The 26336-nt window shown below is 48.0% G+C and overlaps 1 protein-coding gene across 1 annotated transcript in view; it reads right to left on the bottom strand.

Annotated features, from left to right (window-relative positions):
• LMBRD2 (LMBR1 domain containing 2) overlaps positions 1–26336 on the bottom strand; it is a 1998085-nt gene that overhangs the window by 1527900 nt on the left and 443849 nt on the right. The window contains exon 6 of the mRNA XM_069627129.1: positions 20410–20620. Coding sequence (XP_069483230.1) covers positions 20410–20620 — 211 coding nt within the window. The remainder of the gene's footprint in view (positions 1–20409; positions 20621–26336) is intronic.

A 26336-nucleotide genomic window follows, 5' to 3' on the forward strand; every position in this document is an offset into this window, starting at 1 on the left:
AGTGCTGAGGAAGCAGCCATCCCTCTAGTGGAATGCACACTCAGGTGAATATTTGCCTGCCAGAGAGTAGCATTCTGTTATGCACATGGCAATCCATCTAGAGATTTTTTTGTGACAGCCAAGCCTAATCTTTGTCCAGTGTAACCAATGAAAATCTGGTCTTCTTGACGAACATTAGCTCTCAGTGTAATGTAGTAACTTAACACCCTTTTAGGGTCCAGACGATCTAGTCTCTCCTCCTCTTTTGACAGGTGAGGAGGGTGATAAAAAGTTGGCAACACCATACGTTGTGCAAGGTGAAACTCTGACAACTTTTGAAAGAAAGGATGATCGAATTCTCACAACCTTGTCCTTGAAAAGGGTGGGAAAGGTGGCTTAGAAGACAGGGCTTGTAGCTTACTTACCCTGCGGGAAGATATGATAGCTACTAAAAAAGCCTTTTTTGTAGTAAGCATTCTTAAAGGACAGGAATGTAAGGGCTCGAAAGGACATTTGAATACCAGATTCAAGTCCCATGTTGGCACGATGAAGGGAGTAGGCGGAAACAAATGTATTAGGCCCTTAACAAATGTTACCACAATCAGCATTTTAAAGTACATTCCCTCATCCAGAGATCTATTCAAAATGGACAGTGCCGCCAAGAAGCCCTTCAACGTGGCCACTTGCAACCAGAATGGGTCAAGTGCAGCAAGAAAATTCCCAGTCCACTACAAAAGCGTCCCCTAGAGCTCCTCTGAGGAAATTCCGTGGAGCACAATCGCTCGCACTTCCGGTTGACACTGGTCGCAAATAGCTCTACTTGAGGGGCTCCCCAAAGAGCGAAGATCTTCAAAAAAGCTTCCTAAATTAGTCCCCACGAGTAGGAGATCGTGCTCTGCCTGTTCAGAGCACCGACCACTGTTTTCTTTTCTGGCAAGATGAACTTCCAGAAGAGTAATGCCCAGAACCAGAGCTGCATTGCCTCTGCATAGGGGCAGTGACCCCACACCCCCTCTCTTGTTGAGGTAATGCATGGCCACTGTGTTGTCCGACATCAGGACACTTTTCCCCCATATTGGGGGCAAGAAAGTCATCAGTGCTTGTCTGATTGCCCTCAGCTCTAAAAGGTCGATATGGAGTCTGGACTCCGATGGAAACCAAGTCTGCTTACTAAAAGATAACTTATGTGCGCTCCCCATCCTGTGAGGGCGGCGTCTATCACAACTGTAATCTCTGGCCATGTTTGCCAAAAGGGTTCTCCTCCCATCACATCTCTCGGCTGGACCAACACATGTGATCCTGGGAAACCTTTGTCGGGACCTTGAGAAGGTCTGTCATTCTGCCTGGGATCCGAGAGCCCACTGAAGGGATCTCATTCTCAGGCAGGCTTCTGGCACCAGATAAATGTAGGATGCCATGAGGCCGAGTAACCTTAGGAAGTCGTAGGCCAGGAGATGTTGGGCACACAAACTTTTGGACCATCTGCAAGAGATATGGAGCCCTTAACTCGGGTGGCAAAGCCTTTCCCAAGGCTGAATCCAGGAATGCTCCAATAAATGGAAGCTTCTGTGAGGGTGTCAAGTGAGACTTCTTGAAGTTTAGGGAGAAGCCCAGCTCATGGAGGAAGCAGGTGCGACTGAGGTGACTCAGACTGTTCCGGAAAGCAAGCCCTGATCAACTAGTCGTGCAGGTAGGGGTAGATGAGAATCTCTTCCCTCCTTAGGCTCCCTGCCACCACTGCCATAAGCTTAGTGAAGACTCTCGGGGCTGAGGTAAGCCCGAGTGGCAGAACCCAAAACTGATGAGAACCGCCAACCTCAGGCCCGGCCGGTGCTTTTTATGGATGGCCACATGAAAGTAAGCATCCAGAAGGTCCCATGACACCAACCAATCCTGAATTGAAGGGTCTGAAGGATCTGGGAAAAAGTTACCATCTTGAACTTGTCCTTCCTGAAGAACTTGTTCAAGCATCTCAAGTCCAAGATGGGTCGCACTTCTCTGTTCTTCTTGGGAATTAGGAAGAAGGGAGAGTACCAACCTAGGTTTCTCTCTGCCACAGGTACCAGTTCTATTGCACCATTCTCCAACAGGATGAGAATCTCCTGCTGAAGGAGTAGATCTGTACCAAGAAAGAACAAAACAACTGGTATCCGGTGGGGGTTGGAGGGCAATTGGGAGGTTTCTTTAGAAATGGAAAACAGGAACCGTCTGCTACAGTTTGTAACACCCATGTCCCCGAAGTCATGCTTCGGCCAACTCCAGAGATGGACAGTCCGCCTCCTACCACAGACTTGTGGGTGAGGGAGTCATTTTGCTGCTCCACCTGCAGCTGAGAATTGTCCTCTCGCTCTAGAAATGGAGGAATTGAAATGAAAAGGACGTTTTCTCCAGCCTTGTTCTGAGGGTTGCGGTTGCCGATTGCCGCCCCTAAAGGTTTTGCTGCTGCTCTGGAAGCCAGCAACTTCTCCAAGCTGTTATCAGCCTTTTCACTAAAAAGGTTCCATCATAAGTCATGTCCAGTAAACATGCCTCGACATCCGCAGAAAAACTTGACTTTCAGAGCCATGAAATGCGCCTAAGCACAGTAGTGGGAGCCATGGACCTACTTACCGAATTCACTGTATCCAGGCTGGACTGCAAAGATTGACACATAGCATCATTTCCATCTTGGACTAGTCTTATAAAGCATTCCCTTTCCTATCCACCAGGATAGGAAAGGGAAGCTGCAAGGGCAGCTGTACCCCAAAGGGTTCGGGAGTATTCTGCTAAGGCACTTGTAGCACTGGCCAATTTCAGTGCCATGTTTCCTGCACTAAACATGCACTAAACATTCTCTTTCACAAAGAGTCAACCTTCCTATCTTCTTTGTCGCCTGGAGTTGATGGGTAAGCTGTGCTCCAACAACCAGGCTCTCTAGTGTAGGATGCGTGTTTAAGAAAAGAGGGTCTACAGAGGCTGTTCTATACTTTTTTGTTTAGAGTTTATTTACAGGGGGAATGGAATATGGCTTCAATTTTCCATAACCCTCACCCTTAAGGCAGCATGAAAAGGTAATACACCCGCCTTAACTGGACCATTATCCAAAATGTCTGTTATGTCATCAGTTTCTATAGTAGCTGCGGATTTAGACCACCCCAGATATTCAGCAACTTTACAAATCACTGATCTGTATGAAGGATCAGCATATGCAGACACCTCTGGGTTCCCAAAATCAGTTTTAGGAGATGTCTCCCAATAGCTGGTCACTAAGTGACTCTGCCAGATTTCACATCTTGGCCTCTGGAGAAATTAGATCTTCTGGAACATTGGTTGTCCAAACTCATAACCAAAAGGGGCTCGATCCTCCTTATCTTCTTCCAAGATGGAACCCATAGACCTCAAGAAATCAGGTTGAGGAAGGGGTTTGAATGACTTGGTCAGCTCAACAATTGGTTTTACATCCTTCGGCGGCACTGAATGCTCCGAGGTGTCTAAAGCGCTGAGGGTTTCGATGACTTTCCCAAAGCGGTTGGCGAATTAGCCAACGGTTTTGAATGCTTCGATGGCTTCAAATGGATAACATGCCTCGAAGGTTCAGGCAATAAACTCGACTCTAGCTGAATGGGAAAGCTTATGCTTAGAAATGCTGATGTTTTTCAGAGGCAAGCTCCTCAGAGTACCCCTCTCAAGGAGTCAGGGAACCAAAGCCACCCCCCTCTGCATCTGAAAAGACCAGAACGGAGTCTCATGTGTCTCCTACTTGCGCGGGGCACTCTTAGGAGCTTGCCTTTTTTTACGGTAGAGGTGGAAGAAAACGTCCAAGACCCGTGACGTCGTTTCTTACTCTTCTTGCTGGGGAATGCCACATGTTTGGAATCGCTATTGCAAATGATCACTTCATGGTGATTGATTATACTGTGTCTCATTTCTAATAAATGCAAGTGTTTAAAAATTAAATAAAAAGAATTAAACCTTCAGGCACCCCAACCCTAAGAGCGGAAGTCCAAAAGTGTTACCAAATCAGAACTTCTGTTCATTCTGGATGCACCTTTTGCTTGGCCTCAGACTCAACTTAACTTGTGCTAGACCTCAGGCTACAGGTTTTTGAATTGCTCTTTGACGAGATCCTGGGGTTTCAGGCTTTTCAACATGCCTCTGCTAAACCTATGGGTTACAGTCTGTGCAATCTAATCTGTCTGGCTATTCCATGGGTTTCACATTTTGCACAATGTTTTATGCTGGACCTTGTGTTTCAGATTTGTCAACAGGTCTCTGGTTTGGAATTGGCATTTTGGGCTTTTTTTAATAGGTCTCTGCCTGGACCTTGGATTCCAGGCCTTTCCAACCTATCTGACTTATTACTTTTCTTCCCGCACATCCACTAGGCCTACCCTTGACTGCTTGTGCCAAGGGAAAGGTGAAATAGCCCCCCCTCCCCTTCTCTAGGTTTTTTAAAGCAATTGTTTGATCTTCCCTGCTGCCATGGGTGAGGTGTACACGTAGCCCATGGCATAGGGCCAACCTCATAGGACACCTTGAAGTTGCTGGTCCTCTGCCTTGAAGCATCCTGTTTTCACACGGTGGGCTTGGTGCCAGAGGTTCCCCCTTGAGCCGTTTCCTTCTGCCAGGGTGCAGAGGTTCTCCCAGAGTCTTGTCAGGCTCTACTAGCTAGCCAACCTCTGGGAACTCTCCTCCTCGTGGCTCCCCGCCTTGGTACAAGGGAGTAGTAGGGGCAGATAGGTCTGTATCCCTCAAGGTCATCGCTCTGGCAGCCCTTTTTATACTCCTCCCAAAGGGATGCATCTTATTCTGTTTTGGGTTTGAATCTCTGTACAAGTGATTGCCCTTCGTTATCCTTTCAATAGCCTCTGTTTGCATTGGCTAAATAGGGTCTGGATTGCTTTCAATCAGGATTTTCAATAAGTTAAAGCATGGCCTAGTCGGTTGTACCATCTTGTAATTTTCAGTAACACGCTTTGCACAGTTCAATATTCCCTGAGATTGCCTGCTCTGGTGTCTGTTCAGGATCGCTCGAACACTGCACCAACCGCTTTCTCATAGGTAAGCCCCTGCCCAAGACCACAAGGAGGCTGCTAGTTCTGCAGAGTCAAAGTCTTGAGAACTTTGTGCATTTTTCTTCCCAGAATATTTGTGTGGTGTCATGGTACATCAACCTTTTTGATGACTTACGAATCCAGTCGTGGATGTCCAGTGCTTACCTATAGCTCAACCCCTCCAAGACTGAACTCCGTCTGCTGAACAACAACAATGAACAGCTCGACATCCAGACCTGGCTCTCTTCTATGCACCCCAAGGGCTTCACACCCCAGCTGTACCAAGTCCCTAGCGTTGATCATCTACAGGCACCTCTCCTTCAAACAGCACATAGCAAAGTAGACACAACCTGGTACCAACCTGCAGAAAAAAAACCTTCATCCCAGAAAACAACTTCAGGTCTGTTGCCTTGGTCCTCTACCACCTGGATGGTGGCAATGCCCTCTTGGAAGGCCTTCCAGCAACTACCCTGGCACCCCAGAGATGTGTCCTGCATGCTGCGGCAAGACTCAAAGCAATCCACAATTTTTAAAACACCCCCACCTTCATAGAACTGCATTAGCTCCCGCTGAAATCCAGCTGCAGCATCTACAAGGATGTCACCCTAAAGTCCCCAAGCTTCTGCACTGGGAAACTCAGCATCTCCGGAAGGCCACGATCCACCAGAAGCAGGGACATGTGCAAACTTTAACTCTGGTGATGCAGGAAGGAAAGAACCAGAAGAGAGGTATTTCTCTGTCTTCTGTCTATGCCGCAAGAGTCTACAACCTCCTCCCAGTCAACATCAGACTGTGCTCCATCAGTTCTGCAGTTGAGGAAGGATCTCACAATCTTACTCTTCAAGAAATTGCTCCTTTCTAACACCAAGGTCCACAAACACTCCACATCCTACCTCAAACAGGATAATCTGCTGCCCACTGTTAACCTGCCGGGTTGCTTGTAGATCCCCCTGCTGCCAAATTGCTGGCCCTGCCGCCCAGTTAGCTACCTGCTCCCTAGTTTCTCTGCTTCCCTCACCGGTTCATCCCCAATGATTGTAAAGCACTCCATTGCTTCCGTAAGCTAAGTCTGCGCTCTGATACTCTAAAAATAATATAGAAAAGCACCCCCAAGCTGGATTCTACTTAATTATCAGAAGGAACTAACTAGCAGTCTCGCCATATTCCATCAATTGTCTTGGGACTCCCATTGGGATTCCTGTCTCTTCAGGGAGGTACCAGAGCCACAGGATCCCACATCGACCACCCTTGGGTAGGCACATCAGGTAGCAGCCTGAATCTGGACAGATTCTGGCCTTGTCGGGAGAGGAATGGGGAGGCCTGCCACTAAGAAATACGGAGCAAGTATACACACAACTTTACAGTATCCTTTTGTCTCCAACCATGCCTCAAAGGCAATGCTTGCCAGACACTTTCTATTCATTGAAGCGCGAGCAAAATCACAGACATGCCAAAGCCACAACAGCAGAAAGAAAAACACCCTTCAGTGGCATCCACGTTGCTGAACCGGTGAGGGATCCAGATCCACTTAAACAGCAGCCCTCCAGGTCACCACAGCACTGGCAATCCCAGACCAGAGGGAAGAGAGAGAGTACACCGGCCGAGCATTCATTAGGCACCAGGGAGCCGATGTGCACCGAACAATCCAGTGGCAGCAAACAGAGCTGAAGACGCTCGGGCCCCAAAGCCAATGGTACCACATATCAGACCATGTAACACAAACAGGAATATTTGGCCTCCTAGGCCATCATCTATAATCTGCTGAAGTTCTGTGCAGGGAATGTGGGCGAGCTTAGCCCCTACATATGGGTTTCTGCTACACCTACAAACCCTGGCTGGAAAAGAAAGTAACCGTGGAGAGCTGTCCAATCATGGAGCAAGGAAGGAGATTTGCGTCCAGGACAGAAAACATGAAGGGCCTCATCACAAGTTTGGCGGTAACCTTTAAATGCGGCGGTAAAGTATTACCACCACATTTAAGGGTCCGCCAAATCATGGGCTTGGCGAATTTACCCCCAGCCCTGAGCTGGGGCAAATACGCAGCGATTTTGCCGATTTTCAGCAAGATTACCCATTGGGCCAATGGGGAAATCGGTACTTACCATTCTGCCAAACCCATGATTAGGTGCTATAGCGCCGGTGGGTTTGGCGGTAGGGCTAATGGGGCCTGTGGGTTTGGCGGTAGGGCTAATAGCCCTTGCAGTAATACCACTGTGATACACTGCATTATTTGTGTTTGTGGTTTAAAATACATTGGCAGCACCATTAGACCATTATAAATACGCATTAGGGAACATCTCTCTACGATTGCTAGTCAAGAAGCCAAATATCCCCTGGCAAGTCACTGGCAAAAATGCCATCAAATGGATTACTGTCTCCAACCCCAGTCCAATCAATCCACGGCAATCATTGAGGGGCTCCATGGTTATCTTTAATTTTAATTGGGCATAAATCGCAATTGTGCAATGATAGTAACTCACCCTCATCGAAGATGGCGGCTAATCACGGATGGCTTGGAAGCGTTTGATAGCCACCCTGTATGAGCCCATCCAGGACTGGTCTATGGACCAGGACGCAGCAGAAGGGTATTCAAATTGAATTTTTAAGAAGGACAGAACGTAGTAGTCTCGAGTTGGAGGGTGGAATTGAGGTAGGCAGTGGTCATTGATTGGCATAAGTAAAATGTTGAAATATTGTGATAAGCACTGCAAGTTTTGTTTTTTGTTTGTTGTGAAAACTAAAAATGATTGCCAAAAAAATTCAAAAAATACTTTTTAAAAAAATCGAAGATGGCGGCTCTCAGTTGACGTACCATGAACATTAGCACAGCGGACTAGTGCAGCAAATCTTTAAAGCTTCCTTGGTAACCGTAGGGCGTCTAGCATCTCAAATCACTTTCGCTACACGCCTGATCAAGGTAAGACAATTGCTTCACAGCCCCTTGACCAGCAACAATATTGCGGTCCGTGCACCCAATCAGCTGCCTTACCGCTGCACGCATAGACTTCTATTTAGTCAAGGGACGCTCATATTTTGTATTTTTCCTTCCCTTTTCTCTTGTCTGGATGCTGAAACGCTACATGTAATTAATCTAATATTCAAGAACACTTTGCCCAATGGATCAATTGGTATGGGCTGGATTATTCTTCATCACAGTATAGTCATTACCACAATTGCGAGGAAGTAGAGGTATGTTTCTATTACATGCTTTTTCAACATATTGAATGCTTTCTGAAAACATGTCCGTTAAAGTGACATTTATCCTCTGTTTTCTGTATTTGAATCTAGTCATCCACAGACCCTACAGGGTACCAGCTGGTTACTTATCCAGACTGGCTCAAGTCTTTTGGCATATTCTCAAATTAACTTCAAGGTACACATTTTAATATTAGTTGGCTGTGCTTGTGTGCGCGGGCGCTCTGTTGTGCATCTCAATGGGAATGACAAGGCGTTACTAATGGTTTATTCTGTGTGTCTCTCTCTCTCCCACACCCCTCCCCTTTCTCTGGTATGTTATGTTTTTTCTTTTTCTTCTTGGTTCTCGTTTTTACTCATTCAAAAACAAACATATTTTCTGTTTTTTTTTAAAAAAAACGTATTTATTTAGCTTGGCAGCACAACCTACGTGAGCAACATACAAGGTAAGTACAGTGTAATAACAGTTAAGGTGATACAGGCATACAGCGACTGCTTACAATTTCGTTGTACACTTCAAACACATATGTAGACTGGGTGTGGGGCTGGAGAGACCCTAACTCAGGAGGGGGAACCGGGGCGAGAAAGGGTAACAGCTGGGGATGATACATCCAATGTCGCACTCAATTCGGACATATAGGATCGGAATTTGAGCCAGAGATCTCTGGGTTTTGAGTGAGTGGGTTATTATAGGGACCCGGGTTCCTCGGTGTCTGAGGCCCAAGTGACTGCCTTGAGCCACTGTGCATGAGTGGGGGGGGTGTTGGTCGAAGCCAGCAAAGTAGAATAGATCGCACTGCGAGTAGCATGCAAAGGTCAGCCAGTTTTTTGGAGTCCCGGCGAAATTCGGGGAAATCGTGGAAGAGACATCTCATTGGGGAAGGGTTGATGGGGTACTCAAGGATAGTCGACATGGTTGAGCACACCATACTCCAAAATTGGGTAAGGCGGGGACAGGACCAGATCATATGAATATAGTCAGCGGTATCATGGCCACATCTGGGGCACCTCGGGGAGTGATCATTAAGCATGCGATGGAGTCTGCTCGGGGTATAATGGAACCTATGAAGTACCTTAAGCGGAATTAGTTTGAAACGAGAGTTGAAGGACACCCCGTGTATGCGTGCGCACATGTGAGCCCAGCGTTCGTCAGTCACCTCCACCTCGAGGTCATCCCCCCATGCGCGCCTCAGTTTAGTGAATTCTGGAGTAGATCTGGTTTGAACCATATTATAAAGTCTAGATATCTTACCCCTAGTCAGTTCTTCAATATCGGGATTGTTTGGTGGTATCGCTGGGAACATGGGGTATTTTTGTTTAAGGGTTATCCGGAGAGACGAAAACTGGAGCCATATAGACGGTCTCTGTCTCAGGGATAATGGGAGGTCTGGCCATTCGATGAAGCTGCCCAGCACGAAAACGTCACAGATCAATTCATATCCGCCTCGGCCCAATGGCGCACCATGGGCAGCGGTACCCGTGGGACCCCTGGGCGAAAGTTCCAGAGCAGGAGGTTACCGTGGAATGGGTGGGCAGTACCAAGCAGTTTCCACGTTTTTGTTAATGCCAAGGACATGCAGGCCACCGGGTCAAGAGAGTCCGGGGCCGATGGGATGGGTTGAATCGCTAGGGAGCGGATATGCCAGTCGCCAACCGTTAGTTTTTCGAGTCTGACATGTGGAGGGGGGTCAATTGTGTTGACCCAGTGTGACGTGAATTGGATTTGGGCAACTAGCCAGTATTTGAAAAAAAATCAGGAGCACCAAAGCTGCCACCATCCATCGGTGTGGACAAGGTTCCAAGTTTAAGGCGGACCGCACCCAAGTGCCACAAAAAGGAGTTGATCGTGCAAGTCAGTGTTCGAAAAAAGCCCTCGCCTGGCCATAAGGGGAATGTTAGCGAACCTGTAAAGAAGTTGGGGCAGTTTTATCATCTTCAGTATCCCTATTCTGCCTGCAAGGGAGATCGGTAGCTTACTCCAAACCAGAGTCCTGACTACAAGGTTCACAAGATACCTTTGGTAGTTTTCCACAAAGGTCGACTCGAATTGTCGCGTTATTTCTATCCCAAGATAGGTGATTTTTGACTGAGCCCACGCGAACCCCAGGGTATCAGGAGGGGGGAAGAGTGCAATCCGTGATTGGGAAGAGGGTAGATTTCGCGCAGCTCACTTTGAGGCCTGAAATGTGACCGAAACGGACCACGTCTTCTAGTATCGGGGGCAAATTGATGGAAGGAGAACAAATGAAGAGAAGCGCGTAGTCGGCGTACAGGGATACTATAACAGCCTGGCCCGCAGTTCGCAACCATCTATGTGCATGGAATTGACGTAGCGTGTCAGCAAAAGGTTCTATTTCTATGGCGAAGACCCGTGGTAGAGAATGGGCAACCCTGCCTCGTCCCCCTAGCAATCTTGAAGAGGGGGGAGCAACGGTCCTCACTGCGGAACCTGGCCACCGGATCCAAGTAAAGTAGTCTGACCCAGGAGAGAAAGGAGGGGCCAAATTTGCATTTTTGAAGGACCCGCCAGAGGTATCTCCACGAAACAGAATCGACCGCTTTTTGCATGTCGAGTGTGGCGGCTACCGCGTGTACATTTGGATTTATTCTGCTAATTATATTAAAGAGGCGTCTCAGGTTCAAGGAGGTGGAGCATCCTGGGATGAAGCCTGCTTGATCAGGGTGGAAAACGTGTGGCATGCAGTGGGCAAGACGTAGCGCTAATAATTTGGCATATATTTTGACATGGCAATTTATGAGCGAGAGTGGGCGGTACAAGCCGCATTGTGAGGGGGATTTGCCAGGTTCAAGTAATACGGTTATCGTGGCTTCTCGGATTGATGGGGGAAATTTGCTTGTCTCCACTGATTCCTCCCAAAGAGCTATCAGACGGGGGAGTAGGACTGATTTGTAGCATTTATAAAATTCGATTGGGATGCCATCAGAGCCAGGAGCCTTCCCCGAGGAAAGGGAGTCTACAGCATCCGAGAACTCCTCAGGGGAGAATGGAGAGGCGAGGAATCCGATGGTCTCGGGGGAGAGAAGCAAGAGGGGGAGGGCATTGAGGTAAGAGTCGATCTCCGCCGTCGAGGCATCATCTGCATTGGCATACAGGGCTTCATAAAAGGTGAAGAATTCCGAATTGATGTCCTGCGATGTGATAGCTAGAGAGCCATCGGCCTCTCAACCCTGGGAATATGCGGGGCACCCAGCTCGCGGCGGATAAGCCTAGCAAGAAAGCGGCCAGGGAGTTCACCCTCTCCATATTTCCTTGCCAGGCCAGGGTTATCTAAGCATTTTTGCCCACGGTCCGCCAGTGACCGGAATGTGTCGATTTCCGCTACTGCAGGTGCCAGGGACTCAGGGGTTTGGTGTAGTGCACATTGGGCCTCCAGACTCGATAGTTTGGATTTACTTTCAGCAATGTCCCTCCGGATTGTTCTAAGGATACCACTTTCCTTGTGCAGCTCTATGCCCCTAATGTAAGCATTAAAAGATTCCCATAGGGTAGCCTGTGAAGATACCGAGTCTGTGTTAATTTCAAAGAACTCCTTGATGGCCTTCTCCAGCTCGGAGCTAAATAAGGGGTCGAGGAGAGAGTGAGGTTTCATCCTCCAGTGTCTAGTACAGTCACGATCCGGGCCCCAGCACATAGTGATGGTCACTGGTGAATGGTCAGATAGGGTTCTAGGAAGGATCGTTAGTTGCGTCACATTCTTTATTAGTATATCCGAGATCACCCATCTATCAATACGGGAATAGGAGTCGTGCACCGAGGAGTAGGAGTAGTAGGAGCGGGAGTCGGGTTAGAGGAGTCTCCATGCATCGACCATTGCGAGTCAGGGGAAAGATGACAGTGTAGTATAGGCTGCTTTGGTGAGTTGACGGGGTCTGGACCCGGATCCCAGAGAATTGGAACCAGGGGGAAGCCATCAAGAAGGGATGTGAGGTGTGTATAAAATTCAGGGTCGTCGGTGTTAGGACCATCACCTTGTTCTGAAGCGTGGCATGGAGTAGCACATATCTACCCTGGGGGTCTATCTATGAGGATATAAGAGCGAACTTAAGGCTCTTGTGAATAAGGGTCATGACCCCCCGGCTTTGGGTAGAGAAGTTTGTGAAGTATCTCTGAGGGCCCCACATTTTGGAAAACCTCACACATTGTTCAGCGCAAGCATGTGTCTCTTGCAGAAAAAGGATTTTGGCCCCAATGTCGCTCGGCCTGTAGCTGGAGTGGTCTCATTTTCTTAAAAATTGCCCAATCCCCGCACATTCCAACTCATGAAAATCAGGTTATCTTCGGTTACCAATGTAGAGATGTTCGTATCAGATCAATATTGATGTCTGATGGATCAATTTACCAGTCCTGCAGCCCCATCCGTTCAATGTTACCTTGTGCTCAGCCCTCACTGCCATCGCCAAGCTTTTTATAACATAACACCCAACATATCCCACCCCCACCAACATCCCTCCCCCAAACAGAGGAATGATAACCCCGAAACCCATTAACCAAATCGAAACCAGTGGCATCAACGCCGGGGGGCCTGTGGGCCGGCCTGGTGGCTACGCTCCGGGCCGTAGGCAATTCCGGATAAACATGGTGCCTGACAGTAACATCGTACGTAACTTGAAGAAGGTTTTGCACGCATGAGTGTGGCACAGACGTATAACGGTGAACCAATCTGATCTTATTGGAGAGTAGTAGGCTCATATATTCCTGGCGTAGAGAGGTAGCTGGTGTTGTTGGCGACCTCTCGACAGGGTAGCGTGACAGGCGTAGAAATGTGGTTTAAGGGGAGGCTCAGCCTGGGAAGTGTTCTTCAATGAATCTAGAGGCCTCCTCAGGGATTGTAAAAAAATACACCCGGTTGGCGTGTTCGATGCGCAGCTTAGCGGGATACAGCATGGAGTATTTAACTCTGTGGTCTCTTAGCCTCTTCTTTACCGCCAGGAAGGTCTTACGCTCCCGCTGGACAGCTACTGAGAAATCAGGGTATAGGTGTATTGTTGCTCTACCCAGCAGAAGTTCGCCCTTAATTCTTGCGGCCCTGAGGAGAGCATCGCGGTCTCGGAAGTTCAGAACCCTAGCTATGATGGGGCGTGGAGGCGTGCCCGGTTTGGGTTTAGCTGTTAAGGCTCAGTGTGCTCTCTCTATCGCGAACGGTGGCGAGAGCTTCGGGGAATCGAGGAGCGACATTAGTGTATGTTCGATATAGTCCTCCATCGGCTCATTGACACCATCCTCGGGAACACCGATAATCGGGAGATTATTTCGCCTCGATCGGGACTCAAGGTCCTCATTCTTCTTCTCAACCTCGAGAACTCGGTTGGAAAGCGCAGACACCTCCGCGCGCAGGGAACCCAGGTTATCCTCGGTGGAGCTCACTCTTGTCTCGATCTCCGACACTAGACCGTCAGTCCTCTCGATGTGGGCTTTGATGGAGGATATGGTGCCATTCATGTTGTCCAGTTTGGAATGTGGTGAAGACCTTGCGGATGAATTCCATCATGTTCTGAGAGTCTGGAGGGACCGATGATGATGAGTTAGTAGGGGCCTGCTCCAGCCCTTCCTAGTCGATCTCGAAGGAGTCTTTGCGAACATGTTAATGGAGCACTGCTTTTTCCCGGCTCCTTTGGTCATTGTGTTGATAAGACTTGAGAGGGGTGAAGAGGGATTTATGGTACCCCAGACAGTGTGGGGAGAAGTCTGACAGGGTACAGCGAGTTGGAGGTCCGCGCTGCGCGCTCTAGTAGGAGGTAATCGCCTGGGGTAGCGATAGAATATTATATCCGCCTCTCTGTTGGATCAGGGCCCCCTCCCCCCCCCCCCCCCCGAGTAATGTAGGAGGTTGAACTGACGTGCCCCAGCAGATGACACTATTTGCGTGTTGTGCCCCAGGAGGGGGGGGCCCAGAGGGTCGAGCAGGCAGCCGGAGGGATCCAACGCCCGTACCTACGCCTTTGCAGTAGATGTGGTTGCCAATGTAGACAGCTGGATCTCGTCCTGTAACGGGTGAGCAGGGAACAGAGCCTCAAATCCCCATGTGGATGAGTAATCTGGCGCAAACCAGAGACTACGGGGATACTGTTTTGCCCAACTGATAATTCTATCCCACTCTCGCTTACCCACCTCAATATGTACGCCACACATACACTGTACCTCCTCATAGGCCTAGTCCACACCTTACTGACCAGTAGTACTGACTTCTCTATACCCGCAGGGCAATCCGACAACCATATCATGGAACCTAGACACACCACCACGCATGCTACTCCCTCCGATATCATACTCAGACAGTACAGACTCAGAACACGGACATTCCCTTTAGCACTCCCCTCTACACCAATGCAGGCAACAGACAGGAACTTACGCATAAGCTCTCGCACCCACACCAAGACCTGGCCACCATACACCAGCACAGCGACCCAACGCCCTAACAATGCTCCAACGTTCGATCAAACCCCACATGACCAGCGTAAAGTCGGACACCACTTGACTAGCAAGCCTACACACATTACCAAAAAGTCCATCACTAGCACACTCCTCAAGCCACCACAACCAAAAAAGATCCAACACCTCAGATGTGCGTTATTAAATGTTCACTCACTCAACGCCCACGCTATAGAAGTTAATGACATTATTACCAATCAGGACCTAGATATGTTAGCCATAACAGAAACTTGGCTGCACTCTGCCGCTGGACCGACCATCAGCTTAGCTGTACCATCAGGATATTCGATCCTAAGACAGGATAGATTAACTAAAATAGGAGGCGGAGTTGCACTGATTTTTAAAGACACCTTAGCCTTAAGACAGACTCCCACCCCCGAGGAAGACACCACTGACATCCTCTCAGCCAAACTTACCCTCTCTCCCAAAAATACGGTAAACATTCACGTCATATATAGACCCCCAGGCTCGGCTAATAACTTCAAAAGCATAGTCAACCATCTTCTTGGAAAAAACCTCAAACAAACTTCCAAAACACTTTCTAGGAGACCTCAATCTTGGATTTAATGATAAACTCGACAAAGAAGCTGCCTCCCTCGCAAGAAACCTCACAGATTTAGGATTCACACAAATAATCACTGCCCCGACCCATAATAAAGGCCGCATCTTAGACTGGGTGGCAGATCACAACTGTGGATCCACTCTCAACTCTAACACAGCCCTCCCATGGTCTGATCACAACTGCCTCCAATTCTGCATCCCCATATCATCTTACTCCAAACCTCTAAAACCTGCACCGGCCACGCTAACCAGAAGTGCCAAAAAACTCACAGCAGACAATATACGTCCCTTCCTTAACACCCCATGCCTAGCACCCCTGTATTCCTCCAACCCCAACACTCTAGCAGAGATCTTCAAAAACACGCTCACCATGGCCATCAATACCGCAGCCCCTCTTGAAAACAAAAAAGAAAAAAAATCATTTCATTCTAACTCATGGTTCACGGATGACTTACTAAATCTGCGCCAACGTAAGCGCCAAGCCCTCAAAACATGGCAGGCAAATCCCTGTGAGGCCACCAAAGTAGACTTCCTTTGTATCTCTAAAAAATACAAAAATGCCATATTCAAGGCAAAGTCAGAAACCTACAATAAACGTATCCTGAAAGCCAACTCCCACTCAAAAGAGCTCTTCACCATCTTTAAAGAGCTCACTATCCCCCCTATCTGCACAGATGATTGTTAAGGATGAAGCCTGGTGCAATAGCATCCAAACAGCAATGTTAAATAAAATAGACCTTCTCCAAACTAAAATAGCAGAACACTATAGGGCTCTACACCCCCAACAGACCCTCTCCGTCAATACCGCCAAAGATAAGCACACCTCAAAATTCAATTTTTCGCCAATCACCGAGTCGGACACTCTCCACATCCTTAAACAGCTCAAACCATCTCAATGCAAAGGCGACATTTGCCCCCCCCAACATAATCAAAGAGTGTGCTGCACCCCTCGCATCGATCATCACAGCATTCATTAATGCCTCATTCAAGACGGGTAAAGTCCCGGACAGCCTTAAAGAGGCGTGGGTACGCCCGCTCTTAAAGAAACCAACCTTGGACCCCGCCCAACCTAACAATTACCGGCCCATTACAACGGTTCCATTTCTCTTAAAAATCCTAGATAAAGCTGCACATATGCAGATACAGGCCTACCTGGAAAACAACTCTGTCCTAGGCAAAAGGCAGTCCGGATTCCGTAAAGGTCATGGAACTGAAACTGCGTTACTAGATCTGAAGAATCAAATCACCCTAATCCTAGATAAAGGTAAGCCGGCCCTCCTGCTCCTCCTAGACCTTTCAGCGGCTTTTGATTTAGTCGATCATGCCATTCTCACGAACCACCTAACTCAGGCCGCTCATTTCTCCAAACAAGCCACAAATTGGATTACCTCTTTCCTCAAAGGCAGAGTGATGAAAGTGTTCTCCAATATAGCCAACGCAGAGCCTACCACCATCAGGTATGGAGTCCCTCAGGGTTCATGTACAGCTCCCACTCTCTATAATCTTTTCACCAAACCTCTCTTTGACAAATTGGACGCACTTGGGATCACATACACCAACTACGCTGACGATACCCAAGTACTCCTCCCGCTCACAGGACACTACCTCCAGGACGCAACCACCCTCCAGAATATACACGCCACCATCCAAGCATGGATGGCCACGAATGGCCTATGTCTTAACGGTGACAAGACCGAAATTCTCATCCTTGGCCAAAAATCCACTCTCAAGAATCTCGACCCTCTCTACACAAACTTCTGCATAGACAATTGTGTCATCCCAGTTCTACCTTCTGTAAAAACACTAGGAGTCCACATTGACGCATCACTAGCCATGGACAAGCAAGTCAACTCCATTGTCTCTGCCTCCGCTCTGAGCACTAAGCTCATTAATGCCATTAAACCTTTCCTAACTAAAGATAATTGCTTATCTATTGCAAGAGCCACCATAGGAGCCAAGATAGATTATTGTAATGCACTACTGGCTGGTACTTCCATCACTAATCTCAATAAACTCCAAACAACACAAAATAATGCACTAAGAGCAGCCCTCAATATACCTAAACGGGACCACATTGCGCAAGCCAGAAAGGCAGCACACTGGCTACCTGTCAAAGAGCGCATCACATTCAAAATACTTACCACTGCACATAAATATATTCACCTATCTGCACCTTCCTACCTGTCCGACACGCTAGTCAGATCGCACTCCACTAGACCAACCAGACAAAGCCACACCAACCAGCTTAGGGTCCCACGCATCAAACGAGCCAGAGCAGGTGGAATAAGCTTCCCTTACATTGCACCGAAGCTATGGAACGCACTTCCTAGCACACTCAGAGCAGAAACATCTCTCTTTGCCTTCCGAAAAAAACTGAAAACCACCTTGTTCAACTAGCTCGTCGTACAACATCATCTCCTCTTCCTTTCCTATCTTCTCCTTACTACTCTCTTGTAACTAAGTAATGACTTCTTTGTATGTATAACAAGTCATCTCTGTAGCAAGCGCCACGATGCCCTATGGGCTGTATGTGCGCTTAACAAATGCGAATAAATAAATAAATAAATAAATGCCGTTGATTGCCGAGGATTAGTCACAGTGCCCCAGTACCGCCACCCAGGGGGCCGACAGCTCGAGGATCAGGAATCCAGTTGTTTTTTGGGGGGATGGGGGGCGAGGAGCGCCTCCCCCCTGTCTCGTATTGTGCGCTGTCTGCCTCTGGATGGCCGATATGAATATAGGGAGGTCAGGATGTATACCCCATTGCCAGCAGACCCCGCACCAATGTCTCAGTGAAGATTGGTGTGACCCGCGGAATAATCCGACCAGTGTACGGGGCACACAGTCAGAATGGGCAGGGGGCCTCGGCGATGCGGCCAGGAACTAGTGACTTCCAAGGCACGGTGCAGGGATTCAATGCGGTCAGAGCCGCGTGTAGAGGTTCACAGTGAGTGGAAAGGACTGGCCGCATTCACGTCGCGGGGGGCACCATGAAGGGAGGAGGATTGGAGCCGGGACAGGGTTTGGGCCGCACCACGCCCTCAGGCGCCGGCCAACATGTCCCAGGGTATGCGCCAGCAAGTGCAACCAGCTGGTGCCCACCCAAGCATAGCGCAGTCCCGTATTATATCTTCGCCAAGTGGGCACGTTAATATGGGTTTGGTGGTAGACACTCTGTAGATCCTGCAACTGTTTATACAATTTGGTGCGTTATAATGTGGGTGCTTGAGGACTTTATCCCCCACGTACCTTATGGCCACCAAGGTTCATATGTTTGCCTTTCGCTGTCGGGCGAGCGCAGCACCTGGGATCCGTTGGTGCTCCGCGGCTCAACCCCGGGTGTTGAAGTCTCGTTGACGGGGGGGGGGGGGAGGCCCGCAGCCGAGCCACCTTTTGCGCTCCATGGCAGACACTGCGGAGGTAACAGAACACAGCCGAGGCAGGGAACAGCCCGCAAGGATCCCAGCCCACCTCGGGCCACAAAACGATGTCGGCGGCGTTGGATCACACCGGGGGCGTGGGGCACCAGCGTCCGCGTTGTCTCCCTCGAGTCCCCGCTCACAGGCAGAGCGGTGGGACCGGCCCTCCCCCGGCGGGTTCCCTCGAGACTGGAGGGGTGTCCCTGTCCCGAGGATGTGAGGCGGGTCAGCTCACCTCTCCCACAGCGCCAGATTTGGCGCGCAGCTTCTCAGCCCTTGACGGATGGTCGCAGCCGTAGGAGCACTCGATCCCCGGGTTCCCAACACCGATTCTTGTCAGGATTCAGACCGGGTGATCCCCAAGCCAGCTGCTTTCGGATCGTAGCAGTTAGGTTCACTCTGGTAGTCGCAGAGGCACAGGATCAAGGGTAAGTAATCTGCCTGCCGTAGAGCTCACAGTTCAGGCAGCCATCTTGTACGGCGCACAACAGCGCCCCCATGTTTTCTGTTTTTGATTGTGGTGAAATGAATCTCAAACAATGCCAATATTTTGCTAAATGGTGTGATTCGACCTCTGCACGCCTTGCTGTGCTTCTGGATGCATTAATGTATGTTACCAATTATGGATTTCTGTTATATTATAATCAGCCACTGAGAAAGAGCAATTGTGTGCTCGAAACACGTGTCAGACTGGACATATTGGATCTTGATGAATACATTTACAATATTGGAAGATCATTCTAATTCCAATTGACTTTGGCGCTGACAGACTGATTGTGTTATTTTAAGCAATTCACCCTTGTGGCATACTTAGGCATAGTACCCAATCTTCATCAGTCACCTGCAGCCTCAGTCTCCTCTTTGTGGAATAGCAAACGCAGTGGACTCTCAGTGACTCTTTGCCAGAAGCATTTATTCACTTAAGAATGGAAACACTTACACTGTCTATAAGGCTCAGAGTAAGCTTGGTGCCATCTTTGAACCCCGGCCCCATCCCCAATAGCCTGCTAAACCTATAGGTGAGGTTGAGGAGTTTGGCAAACTCTCCACCAAACCTTCATGTCAGGCAATCGTGTCTAGAGTGCCAGCTCTTAAACTCTGTCCCGAGTGCCTGGCCTCATGTCTTGAGCAACTGTTATGAGCATCTACCCTCCTGTCTGGAGGGCATGTCTAGATGACCATTCGACCTGTCCTCATGTTCTGACTACCTGCGCTATCTTGTCATGAGCGTCGGTCATCATGCCATGAGAGCCCATCCTTAACTATTGAGTGCCCGTCCTGACTGCTTTAGTGCCTGTGATCAGGGTCTTTCTATATGACCTGATTTTATGGGTGCCCTTGCCTACCCTCAAATCCTCAGTGCCTACCCTCATATCATTAATGACTATCCTAAGGTTCTGAATGCTTGCGCCAATGTCATGAATGCTATCCTATGTTCTGCAGTGCCTGTTCTCAACTGCCCACTCTTAAATTAACAAATCTTTTTCATAGTTCTATGCTAGGAGTGTGCAATCACAAACCTGTAGGCGTTTACAGGCCTTTTAAAATAATTAATGGGTACGTAGGATATAGGCATTGACTACATTCATGCCTTTAAATATAAAATGCAACTAAAGAACTGCAAACCCCAAAACAAATGGCTTCGCCAATACTTTAAAGTGCCTATTTTAGTGTTCAAACCTGTTCAAAAAATTATATAATAAAATAATACTTTATGTAAAGTATACATTTACAGTACCACACACAGAATCATTACAGCACACGTTCTCACCTCCATAACATCTTCTAAACTCTCTTCTGCATCTGCTTTTTCGGTCATTAATTTTGCAGCCTTGAAATAAGTCTTCATGAGGAGGTACCCCCGTTTGGCTCCATACCAATGGGAGCGAGGCATTTCCACCAAGCCATATCCCATCAGCAACACGAGAAGGAAAAGGCCCCATGTGTTGGCAGCAGCAATAGCAATAGTCCGAAGCTGATACCTAAGGCACAGAAAAGTTTACACATTTTATAGATAAAATTAAATATATTATAATAGAAGAACAAGTTACTTACCCTTGGCAACATTCTTTCGACTGGATGTTCTTCCCACATATTCCTTATCTTTGATATTTCCAATATCCCAACTTTGCTGCCTCGAAAAAAAAATGTCAGCAGGGGGGCTGTGCATCAATGCCTGTCGAGTCAATGTCCCTCTGTGGCCTGCGTCTCGACAGACGTCACTGCAGGTATCTGTAGCACGTGTAGCACCAGTTGGCCTCAGTTCCGTTTTTACGAGTGGAGCATTATCTTGGGTTCGATGGTTACTTCCCTTGAGAGAGCATAGTCTGCAACCGCAAGGGAAATTCTACTGCGGGGTAGGCTTGGAGGGGTGATAAGGAACATGTGAGAGGAACACCCAGTCGAAAGAACGTTACCAGGGGTAAGTAACTTGTTCTTCGAATGGATTGTGTCCTTCCACATATTCCTTATCTTTGATACTCTCCCAAAGCAGTTTACGTAATTTGGAGGTGGGAGTAGAAATTAGTGTAGCATCAATATTTTATGGTTTTGTATGCACTGAATGCAATAATGCTTTTCCAAAAGCTGAATCTTGGCCCAAGGAGGAGTCTAAACTGTAATTGTTAGGACGTTGTCTCACAGTATGTAAATAGTTATGGCCATGCTTGCTATTTATAGAGACAGGGTTTTCATTGTGTATGATGTAATATAGTTCTTTGTGGAATGCCACAGTGTAATATAGTTCTGAGCCTGGTGTCATAGCCTGTCTGTGGCCAGAGAATGTTTAATCTTAATGTTGCTTCTATTACTGTTTGCACTAGCCAGCCAAGTGTAAGGTTGAGCTGCGGGTCTGTACTTCACAACCTGTAAGAAAGGTTATTTTATCTCACTGGAAACGGCATGGGACTATTCTTCAGTAATGTTTAGTAAAGATGTGCACAGACGACCATGTGGCAGCTGCATATTTATCTTTTATTGGTACTCCCCGCTGCAAGGCAGACGAATATGCAATTCCCCTGGTCTAATGGGCTTTTAGATGTTCTGGAGGGTCTTTACCTTCCAGTTTGTAACATTCCGATATTGTTAGTATAATCCACCTGGATATAGTTTGCTTGGTAATGGCCAGTCCCAATTTGTGACCTGAATAGCCCACAAATAACTGGTCGTCTTGTCACAATGTTGCCAATCTGGAGATGTAAAAGCTCAGTGCACGTCTAGGGTCAAGCCTGTGAAGTCTCTGCTTCCTTCCCCAGAGGTGGAGGAGGATAAAAAGATGGTAAAATTATTTTCTGAGAAACATGAAACTCAAATAATTTTGGGGAGAAAAGTAGGTTTCACTTTTAGTACCATAGTATGAAAGCCAGTATGAGCAGGCTTGCAGGCCTGTAGCTCACTCACCCTCCGGCTGATTTAATTGCCACTAAGAAGACAGTTTTCAGAGTTAAAAGTCTTAATAACAAAAAATATAGAGGCTCAAAAGGAGCTCCCATCAAGTAGTTTAAGACCATCCCACAGTGGGATTTGAAACGGGATTGGAGGGAAAACATTAGTCAATCCCTTCAAAAATTGTTTTATTGAAGGAATCTTAAAATAGGAGACTTTCTCAGAGGTGCGTTTAAAAATAGAAAGCGCTGCCAGATATCCCTTGATGGTACCAATCTGGAGCCCCAGATTTGCCAAATGTAATAGAAAGGATAACACCATTGGTGTATTACATGAGAAAGGGTCAACATTCTCATCGCTACACCAGCTACAGAACTTATTCCAGGCGCAACGTTATAAAGATTTGGTTGCTGGCCTTCTGCCGAAAGCAAAATCTCCATTACGTCATCCAGGAGGTCCCAATCCTTGCATCTCAGCCTCTCAGAAACAATGTGTGAAGGCTGAGAGTCCTAATATCCGGATGGAGAACCGACCCCCCTCTCACGGGAGAAGGTCCTCACTTTGTGGAAGACGTATCGCAGGGCAGATGGGCATGTCCAGAAGGGCCGGGTACCACGTCTTCCTGGCCCAGTCCGTGATAACGAGTATCATGGATTTCCTGAACTTTCTCAACCTCCTGATTACGTGAGGAATGACGGGGATTGGAGGAAACTCGTATAGGATTGGAAACTCCCAGTCCACTACGAACGCATCTCTTAGAGTTTCTCTCGGGGGAAATTACCTTGAGCAGTACAGTTCGCACTTCCGGTTGGCACTGGTTGCGAACAGATCCACTTGAGAGGTTCCCCACAGGGTGAAGATCTCTTGAAGGACTTCCTGAGCTAGTTACCACTCGTGGGAAGCTGTGCTCTGCCTGCTCAGAGCATCCGCCGTTGTGTTGTTCTCTCCGGCTAGATGAACTGCTGATAGAGAGTTTCCTTCTTGTATTGCTCAAAACCAGAGCTGCATTGCCTCGCTGCACAGTGGTAGTGACCCTACACCACCTCTTTTGTTGAGGTGGTACACGGCCACAGTGTTGTCCATTATCAGGACATTCTTTCCGCATGCACATGGCAGGAAGGCCTTCAACGCTAGTCTGGTTGCCCTCATCTCTAAAAGGTTGATATGTAGTTTGGACTCCGATGGAGACCAACAACCTCTGATGGTCAAATCGTTGGTATGGGCTCCTTACTCCGTGAATGAGGCATTCGTCACTACTGTTCTCTCCGGTCATGGTTGCCAAAACGGCTCTCCTTTCAAGATGTTCTCCCGACAGGCCCATCACTGAAGATCCAGTGAGACTCCGTTAGGGATTTGTAGGAGATCTGATATTCTTCCTGAAAATTGTGACCACTGGGTCCTGAGAGCCCACTGGAGATCTCATTCTCAAGCGAGCCTCTTGCACCAGAAAAATGCAGGATGCCATGAGGCCGAGCAACCTCAGGAAATCGAAGGCCGATAGATGTTGGGCATTCTGGAATTTTTTACCATCTGCAGAATGTCTGGAGCCCTAAATTGTGGTGGAGAGGCTTTTCCAAAGGATGTATCCAGGACTGCTCAAATGAATTGGAGTCTTTGTGATGGTATTGTGTGGGACTTCTTGAAGTTGAGGGAGAAGACCAGCTTGTGAAGAGAGTGACAGATGGAGCTGAGATGTTCCACGGCCTGTTCTGGGGAACAGGCCCTGATCAGCCAATCGTCCAGGTAGGGGTAGACGTGAATCCCCCCCCCCCTCACCTGAGATTCGCTGCCATTAGCTTGGTGAAAAATCTTGCGGCGGAGGACAGCCCAAATGGCAGAACCCGAAACTGATAATGAGAACCGCCAACAGCGAACCTCCGGTTCTCTCTGTGCTTGTGATGGATTGGCACATGAAAGTAAGCATCCTGGAGGTCCAATGATACCATCCAATCCTGAAGCTCGAGGGCCTTAAGGATCTGAGGAAGGGTTACCATCTTGAACTTGTCCTTCCTGAGGAACTTACTCAAGTCTCTTAGGTCCAAGATGGGTCTCAATCCTCCATCCTTTTTGGGGAATAGAAAATATGGGGAGTACCAAACCTTGTTCATCTCCGCTACATGTACTGGTTCTATAGCACCTTTCTCTAGAAGGGTTAAACTGTCCTGCATAAGGAGCAATCTGGCACCTTCAAAGAGTTTTTCCCTGGTGGATGACTGAGCTTTTTGCAGGAAAGGTAAGCAGTAACCTTGGGCTACTGTTTCCACTGCCCAAGCATCTGAAATAATCACCTGCCATTCTGTCAGATGCTGTGACAACTTGCCTCCTACTGCAGTATTGTGAACGAAGACCTCAGAGGTTTTGGAGGGGCTGATGCATTGGCTAAAGGTAAGGCAGCTGCTGCTGTTGCGGTCTTACTACTTCTTCCCCATCCACCACGGGAGAATCATCTTTTTTCTCTTTGAGCTACCTGTCCTCTGCCTCTTCCAAATATTGAGTAATGGCAAAAGGACCTACCCCTCCAGGGCGTACCTGCGGGGTGGTTTGGAGTTTGTATTATTGCAATTCCAAGGGATTTTAGCTTCTCCAAACTTTCATCAGCTTTGTTTCCAAATAAATGCGTGCCGTCAAAAGGCATGTTGGGAAGCCGGGATTGTACGTCTGGGGCAAATCCTGACTTTCGCAAAAAAAGAAAATCTGCATATAACTGAACTAGCCACCATAGCTCTGCTGATACTGTCAACAGAGTCGAGACCAGACTGGAGGTATTCGGACATTGCGTCTTGCCCATCCTTGACGATGTTAAGGAAACCGTCTCGCTCCTCCCCCTAGGGGATATGGTCAGCCGCCATAGAAATGTACTCCCAAATGGTGTGTGTGAACCTCGCTAACGTGCACGTAGCATTGGCAGATTTTAAAGCCACACTGACGGCTGAAAAAACCTTCTTGGCCATGGCGTCACAGTGTTTGTCGTCCCTATCCTGGGGTATTATAGGATAGGCACTTTGTCTACCCGTGGAAGTGACCACCTACACTACAAGGCTTTCTGGTTTTGGGTGTTTGGAGAGGTAAAAAGGGTCAGAGCTAGAAACTCTGTACTTATCCGTCAGCTTTTTTTTTTCCAAACAACACTTTAACAGCTCAGTTCATATACACGGAAAACTTACATTTTTTTACACCATTGTGTATCACATTCCCTTCAAAGTTTTAAACTTCAACTTTCATAATCAATAACTTTCACCCTATCCCCCCTCCCCCTCACCCTCACCCTCCACCCAGTCCTCTCGGGTGGCCTTATAGTATTATCTGACAGGTTCTGTCTCATACCCCTCTTCCACCAAGATTCCCAGCGCCTGAAATCTTTTCGGGATATATAAATGCAACGTGTCCTTGATTGCATACTGTATGTAAGGAGAATTTTACTACAAGTCTTTAATATCCCTCGTACTATCGCAGTCATTTTCTCCTCATCTACAGTGTCCCAAATCGCATAATACCACTGTATGATAGATGGGTGTTCTTTCTGGTTCCATTGTCTCGCTATGCACCTCTTTGCAGCCGTCGTGAGGTTCACCCATAGCCTTCCTGCCTTTCCCCCTACTAGTTGTTGCTGATCAAACATTGCTGCCCATGAGTACCTCCGCCCCCTCAAAATCCCTTTCTACCTCCATTATTTCCAGCACCTTGGACTTTACCTCCTGCCAGAAATTCGCTGGCATCCCCACCAAATATGCATCATCCCCTTCTCCCCACATCCCCTCCAGCACAACTCTGACCTTGTGGGGAACATTTTATGAAGCCTCTCTGGTGTGTAATGCCAGTGATGCAGGAGCTTATACTGCAGCTCCTGATGTTGTACCAACGTGTATGAGGTGTGCCAGTCTCCCAGCACCTTGCCACACTCAGTGAACGCCCACCCTCTTATCCTCTCCCGCTTATCCCTTGCGGCTCCTCCTTCACTCTTCCCCTTTCATGAGGATCTTGTATATTGCTGAGATCAACTCCCTATTGCTCTCTGTAGATGTCATCAATTTATCCCAGTGAGTTCCCTCGTGGCCCTTCCATCATTGTGGGTGCCCGTGTCCAGTGACTCAGCTGTTGATGTGCAAACCGGTCCTCATCCTTCAGTCTCAGCTCCCTTTTACAGTCTACAAATGTCCGGAACCGTGTCCCTTCGTAGAGGTCACTAATCACCCTGATGCCCCGCCCCTTCAATCCATCTCTTGAACCTGCCATGCTCTTTACCCGGCGGGAAGGCAGGGTTTCCAAATACAAGCATCTGTGGGGAAGGCCATGGTGACAGGCTGAACTTACAAT

Source organism: Ambystoma mexicanum, chromosome 6p, assembly GCF_040938575.1.
Source record: "Ambystoma mexicanum isolate Mex_15411 chromosome 6p, UKY_AmexF1_1, whole genome shotgun sequence".
Classification (NCBI taxonomy): Eukaryota; Metazoa; Chordata; class Amphibia; order Caudata; family Ambystomatidae; genus Ambystoma; species Ambystoma mexicanum.